Below are 7,356 nucleotides of genomic sequence, written 5' to 3'. Positions count from 1 at the left end.
GGGACACTACCAACTTCAAGAAATATTGCTTGCTTCAAGCACTGTCAGCTTCAAAATGAAGACAAAGAAAGCAGAAGCCACCCACAATGCTACATCCCAGACAAGTGCTAGGGAACCCTGTCAGTGACAGACACCACAGCACCTAGCTAAGAATGACTCACAAGGACAGCAGAGCTATGCTTATCAGGGATGGATCTAATCTCCTAGGCAAAAAAGACCACTGGGGAGACCACACCAGTCCCTCTGCTCCCGAGTCAGGTGCACGTGGTCCTAGGGCAATGCAGCTCCCTGCTGGCCCTGCAGCAAGGCAGAGACATGCAGTAGAACTGTGGGAAGGTCTGGGTTGCCGCTAAACGACTTACACTGCACATCTACTCGAATGGACTTGATGGCAGGGACCCCAACCCCATTTTCTGCTTTACAGTAATAGCGGCCCCCCTGCAGCCTTTGGATCTTCTCAATCCGAAGGGTCTCGTTAAGCACTGACGTCTCTTGGAATTTGTCCGACGCGCTGCCAGCAGTTTTGGTCCATCTCACCTGCCGGAGAAGAACGAGAGAAATGAAATCAGGGACACAAAATAGAGATCCCAAGATTCAGCAGAGCTCCCTTTGTTGCTCTTCCCCCTCCTCCCTAGCTTCTTCCATAGAGGTCCTACAGCACCACTAGACTTCGCAAAGCTCAACTACTGATCTCAGTATGTCTCAGCAGGCCAGGTGCTGATTCTGGTCCATCACCAATCCCCATGTCCAAGAGCCCAGGAAAACCCCTCACTTCACGCAGACACACACTGCATGTTTACCACTCCTGCTCTGATTCTGTAAACCTAGCAGCTTGCTCAGTTTTACTCCACTATCTGCACAGCACAGGACTTTCAGCATTCAGCCTTGAGACCCCATGTGGCTGGTAGGCCATGATGCTACAGCAGACATCAGCTCATAGCTACAGAGCTTTTAGTGCAGTCCACACTCATCTTTTTCTGGACAGCAAGGCTATTTCTGCTTTTTGCTTTTCCATGAGTGAAAAAATGCAGTTGCTATCTGACTCTTGCCCCTTTCCCACTGGGAACCCCTGTGTATTTTATTTTTGTAAGTCATCCTTTTGCAGTACACAAGCTTTTCCTCTGTTTCTAAAGATACAGAAAAAGAAAATAAAAAAATCCCTTCAGATTTCAAGCCATCTTTTCATCTCTTTGTCCTTATGTTACATGTCTTAAGGTCCTGGCTTGCAGGGGCAACGGAGCTGCATGATATTTCATGGTGAATGGTGGCAAGAAGGCAGCAATCCGAAAGACTGGAGGGTTACTCTTACATCTGCAATGAGGTACAGCCCTTGCAGTGGCAGTACAAGCTTCCCCCTTGTTTTGTGCACTCCAGACAATGAAAGAGAGAGACAACTTTTCTCAGCCCATTGGTTTTCTATGTCTGCAACCTCCCTTCTAAAGGCTGCTGACCACCAGCCTCCTACTCTGGTGACAATCTAGATTTTGGGACTGAGATCAGCCAGCATAAAAAAAGAGACTTTCATTCAGCATTGGCCATAGATAAGATGAACCAAATACCTTGACCGCTCTGCCAGACTTTGCCTGAAGCTCACTGCCTTCACCTGATTGGTACTGATGCTCTAGAAGGAGCAGGGGTGCCTACATCTCATTCCCAGAGCACCAGGCTGAGCAGATTTTCAGAGCTATTGACCATGGATTTATTCAGCCTTTGTAGGCTTATGAAATTGTCTGAGGGCCCCAAGATTCTTGGAGTCTCCTGTTTTGAAGGACACTTCAGCCAGCTCTTTAATCTTTTCAATCACAATCTCATTTTAGTATTTTGGCCACATTTTCATGCTTTAATGACTGGCTGATAGAAAGAGAAAGAGAAGATTAAACAAAGGTTAGGATAAGAGCTTAGCTGGGGAAGAAATCTATCCATTAGGAGGGAGGGCAGAAATAGGATGCATGCCACATTTTATATGCGCAGGTTCCAGTCTCCCTGGTCATGCCTGGTTCCAGGCTCTGATGTCCCCCGTGGAGATCTGGGCAATGACAAGCCAGAGTGCTGCCCACTAGCCCGCTGTCTGCAACAGGCTCTGCTCCAGAAATCTCTCTAGCTACTCAGGCTCAAATCCCTACAACCTGCCAGGACCTTTCCACACATTCAACAACCTTAGGCCACTGCTACCAAATTCCCCATTTCTGATGCACACAGGTATCATTTGTCCATCACTGTCACAAGCCTAGGCTGGTTGTTTTTGCTGACTTGGCTCAGGTAATTTTCTTTTTATTGTTTCCAGGATATTCTTTTGATGGAAAAACCATTTCAAATCTTTGCCTTTGTCATCACCTCTTTGCCAAGTAGCTCCTCACAAGCAAGTCCACAGAGACACTAACTGGCATAAGCAGATTCATGGCCTCTCTCCACAAATACCTTCGGCAGGATTGAGGAAGGGGACCAAGACATATATTATATGTGGCTCCCTTGAGTGTATTCTGGCACATCCAGCCTCGCAGTGTGCACCAGCTGCTGTTCCTACCACGCTCTGTCTCAGAGCTGGCAGACCTATGCTCTGGTCCAGTACCTCTACGGACACATCCACTCTAACACTGAACTGCCCAGCTTGAGTATCTGAAGGGTGCTGAGGTGGCTGCACGGGCTTGAAGCTGTGCAAGCCTCTGGGCACCCCAAGTAAGGACTGCAACCATTAGCCAAGCTCAGCTTTGTATCTCCCCACTGGACTGTGTCTTTGACCACAGCATGGATGTGTCCAGTGCTGCAAGTCTGAATCTGCCTCTGCTCAGTGTCCACAAAGCAATGACCAGCAGGCTCTGCACGGGGCTCAGTGAAGGGCGCTACCAACAACTTCCCAAACTCCCGTGAGCATTGTGCCCTTGGCTGTACATCCAGAGAAGCTTGAGAGACTGATGGACCATGAAGGACCAACTCTAAAGGCAAGCACATGTGGGAAGCCTCTTCTAGGCTGTTTCTACTTTGTACTAAGAGGGTTAAAGATTTGAGGGTGCATTGTATAATGATTTCTGTTCAGACTTTCAGTTTTTGGAGGGACTTCACATACTGAAGACAAGTAAAAGGTCTTTGTAAGCTTCTGCAAAGCTTTGTGGACTGTTTTCCATGAAAGTGAGCTTAAATGCTTCACAGCTTAACAAGCTAAGTGCTTGCAAAATGGGGCATCCCCGCCTGAGTCCAACATGTAGGAGAAAGCTGGACACCCCACTGCCCACAGTTCTCCACTATGTGGAGACTACAAACAAGTGCTGTGGGGAGCAGGGGTGACTGGCAAGACCGAAGGCTTACCTGTGGCCGGGGGTGTCCTGTGACCAGACACTGCAGGACCAGCGTGTCCCCCTCCCGAATTGTGTAAACGCGTTCACTGATGTTGTCTTCCTTCACCACGCACGCTTGCCCAGCATGGATGATTTGGGCCTGAGCAGGAGCTGTGGAGAGGAAAGAAGAGGTAAAGAGGGAAAGGGCCAGTACTCCATCTCCTTATGCCCACTGCCCAGGGTGGCTTCTCCCACCTCTTAAGCTACAGAGAGGAAGAGCCAGGCAGTTCTGGCAATGAGTCACGGAGGTCTTAGGGGATATATTATTAAGCAATTTTCCCCATTTCCTGGGTGACTGATATCAACTACTATTTTAAAACCTTTGGTGCCGTTGGGATGAGCAGCTCTAGATACTGAAAAGCAGAATATGGAGGTTTTTTGGGGTGGACCCTCCTGCACAGGTTGAGGACTAAAAATTTCCTGCTGTCGTCTCCCCTAGAGAAGAGTATGTGCAAGCAGCTATAGCAGGGACTTGGTCAAATCACAACTGCTCTATGGCTGTCTAAAATAAGCCTGATTACTATGATTTACCTTGCAGGGGGCTGGGATAACTACTGAGCGGAGCCAGAAAGGGCCCTGAAGCTCTGTACAGCTATTAGCACACATCCCTAGAACAGGCATAGCACACACTGCAGGAAAAACAAGTCTTTCCCATATTAAATAGCAGCCTGTCTCAGCCCTGAGCCAGAGGAAACAGCCTCTGCAGGACCAGAGGACCCCATAATCTGTAGGGATTCTCCACCTACAGCTGCAAATGGAGACCAATTACTGCCAGTTCAGCCAGGAAAATGGGTGAAAAAGTACCTAGAAAGAAAGTTCTCAAAACAAAGTTATAAAATGCCACACCACCAAACAGCACCTATATCCCACTGCAGCCCTGATGACAAGCAGGAAGAGACAAGCTCTAGTAGAACAGGATTTTATAAAGAAAAATGCCTCAGCTCTGAAGTTCTGTGCAAACAGCCTTTGGCTCCCTACTCCAAAGCATTTGTGTCATCAGAGAAGTGGCTGAGGTGCATTGAAGGTGACTGTGCAGCCCAACAGGACACCTGAGCCTGTTTGAGGGGGAAACTCCAGTTGCATTTCAAGAAACAGAGAAACCCACAAACGTGTCTAAGAGTTGGTGTCTCACTGACAGTCCCGTGGGATACTTAACCAGCTTTCTAGAATGCTTTCAGGTGACTCTGGCTCTAGCTCCCATTAGTGGAATATAACAAAAATGAACAAACCAGCGAGGAAACGATCAAAGGCTTTAAAGCAATGAGACTTAGAGAGCCTTCCTAGGCAAGAATAAATTTTGCACAACCTGTTAAAGCTGAACCAAGCACCCACTTTTTCCTCAAGTTTAGTTGAGCTTCAAGGACTACCTTTTAAAAAATTATTTTCATTCTTTTGGCATGACCAAAATGCTGTAGACCAAATCACCCAGGCAAGAGAAGTGCTTGGATTTTATCTGGTTTAATCCACCAGCAGTACAGACGGTTGGACAGGCTGGGCTCGGGCAGTGGAGAAGATCTGCCTTTGAGATCAGCCTTTATGTACTTGTGTCACCACAATGCACTGGCCAAGCAGTAGGGACACGGGAGTGGACACAGGGCTCTGCTCTTGCTGCTGAGGCTTTACAGCCTGCCATGGCCACCCAACACCCAGGCAGCAGCACTGCACATACAGCAAGCTACTCTCTCGTTTTCCATCTCGTCTGTCTTTCCAGCATGGTGGCACTTCGTTAAAATCATTATTACTGTCCAAACTGTTGACAAACAGAAGCAACATGTCTATTTGAATAATATGATGGCACAAACATGGACAAATTCCCCAGCCTCTCCTGTCTTCCCCTTCTGCAGGCCTCTCAAGATTCCTGCCATTGCTTGGGCATCATGGAATGCCAAAACTGACTGTTAAGACTTCATTGATACAACTGAGCACATGAGTGACCTTCCCCTGCCTGGATGGCAGAGAGCCTTGTTGAACCCAGGAGAAAGCACAAACCTGTATATATGCTTACACACATCTGTGTGTTTGTACACACATACATGTATGGACTAAATACATTAATTAAAATAATGATTTATCAGGAAAAGACATCACGAATGCTTGTCAAGCCAACAGTTGCAGAGGAGGAATTCAGAAGTCTACATAACCTTTGCTAATATACCTTAATCCAAATGACAGCCTCTTGTGCTGTTTCAGCCCTCAGATCAGTTTCCTGCAGATCTGCCATGACACCTTTAGCCCACGTATACTGCAGAGCACCGCTTACAGGGCTGAGACACAGGCTGTGATGCTTATCAATCTCTGCTGACTAAAAGAGAAACTCTGCCCCTTTCCATCCTATGCCACATTCCTCCAATCTCCAAACTGTCCTGCCTGCATTTCAGCAGGGTCCTGGCACCCTGAAGCAGCAAAGCTCTGGTAACCTCTCTTCACAGTCTCTGGGCTGCCTTTGCCAGCTGGTGGCTCTATTCTCCCTTTGCAAACATGACCTTGCTATAAAAACTAATTTCCAGACACCCCACAGAGAATCGGAATATTTATCTGCAGCTCTAGCTCCCAGTTAAATGTTGCTCTTAAGTTGCACTGCTGTACCCCATATGGTATACAAAGTAAGCATTGAAACTTTCACTCTTCCCTTTGTCTATTCCACTTTCATTATTTCACCTGTGTTGTGTAACCCTGTTTTACCGCTTGTCCAGAGGCATTTCCACATGGGTAACTTCCACAGCAAAATCATTAGGTATAGTGGTATAGGATTAGAAGGCTTTTCTGCAACTATTCTGGTGCCAAAATACCTTGGGGTAATTCGCTGGCATAACTTTGAGTTTGAGAGAAACATTATTTAAACTAATCCTTATATGGCACTAGACTACAACAAAACGACAGCTCTGGGGATAAAACCCTGGGTCATAATTTTGTCCTCTTCTCCCAAATTCTCCCTGAATACACTGAGCTGTAGTGAAACTTACAAGCAAGCTTTGTTCACAGGTGTCTGAACTTGCTTGTGTCACCATCACTAACACCCTTCAGCTAAATCATTGGAAAGGGACATCACTTTCAGGGAATCCCCACTGCTTAAGCTGTAACAGCTCTCTGGCAATAACAGCACCAGCTACGCAGCAGAACAGCCACTGTTTTTCATGTCTTAAACCCCACTTGAACCAGATCTCTCAGAAGGAAACTCAGAAAGCTTGACATTGTCTTGGAAAGAAAAGCACTCAGGTAGATGGCACAGGAGCCTGAGACACTGCCTCTGGTTTGGTTAAAACTTGACATTAGTAGGTGGGGGCTGAGCATTAAATCACAAGTTCTTTGGGGACTGCATTAAATTTGTTCTTTGGGGACTGCATTAAATCACAAGATGAGATTTGGGAAGGTCTCTGTTCCAAGCTCAGCCTGCCACAGCACACAAAGGCTGGGAAAGTCACCTCATGCTGTATTACAGATGGGCAGAGAGACTGTGAGGATTAATTGCACTTTTAATGTGCTTGAACAGAAAGAATATATTAATGTTTGACATCATCCCAGGTCTCTTGGAGGATTTCAGCACGCAGACAGTTTGCACACTGCCAGCACAACAGGACGGCAGGAACATGCCTGTCAGAGTAACAGTTTCACAGAAGGCCCTCAGGAAGGAAAAGAAGGGCTGGAGATGAAAGAGTAACCCCAGCCATTCTCAACAGTGCTCCACACAGAACAACCCTTGCACAGAGACAATCTCCCCTGTTGAGTCCTTCTGGGGCAGAATCCCTCACCTCAGGCTAGCAAACCCCAAAACAGAAGTCCAAGAAAGATCCCTGATGGTCTCTATGGGGGAAGAAGGGACAGATTACTCCCCTCCCATTTTTCCCAGAATTTTGAAGGACAGATGTATCATCACTTTTATTCCACTTTCAGGTAAGAGATCAACTTAGGGAAGGTTCTCAATACAAAGCCCTCCAGAGAAACTAGGCCAGCCAAATGTTAAATGTCAGATGCTTTAGAAGGGAAAAAACTCTGAGTATGAACCTGCAGCATTAGGCCCTTCCTC

At 46.9% G+C, this 7,356-nt stretch overlaps 1 protein-coding gene across 3 annotated transcripts in view; it reads right to left on the bottom strand.

Moving 5' to 3' along the window:
* Positions 1-7,356, bottom strand: part of MDGA1 (MAM domain containing glycosylphosphatidylinositol anchor 1) — a 145,154-nt gene that overhangs the window by 92,091 nt on the left and 45,707 nt on the right. For 2 of the 3 annotated variants that reach the window (XM_017742361.1, XM_008639832.2), the window contains 2 exons: positions 3,304-3,443; positions 363-537 (listed from right to left, as the gene is read on the bottom strand). In XM_017742361.1, the coding sequence (XP_017597850.1) occupies positions 363-537; positions 3,304-3,443 (315 nt within the window). The remainder of the gene's footprint in view (positions 1-362; positions 538-3,303; positions 3,444-7,356) is intronic. The other variant, XM_017742360.1, reaches the window with a different exon arrangement.

The sequence above is a fragment of the Corvus brachyrhynchos genome, unplaced genomic scaffold (assembly GCF_000691975.1).
Source record: "Corvus brachyrhynchos isolate BGI_N302 unplaced genomic scaffold, ASM69197v1 scaffold188, whole genome shotgun sequence".
Taxonomy (NCBI): Eukaryota; Metazoa; Chordata; class Aves; order Passeriformes; family Corvidae; genus Corvus; species Corvus brachyrhynchos.
This window is presented reverse-complemented; position numbering and strand designations above follow the sequence as displayed.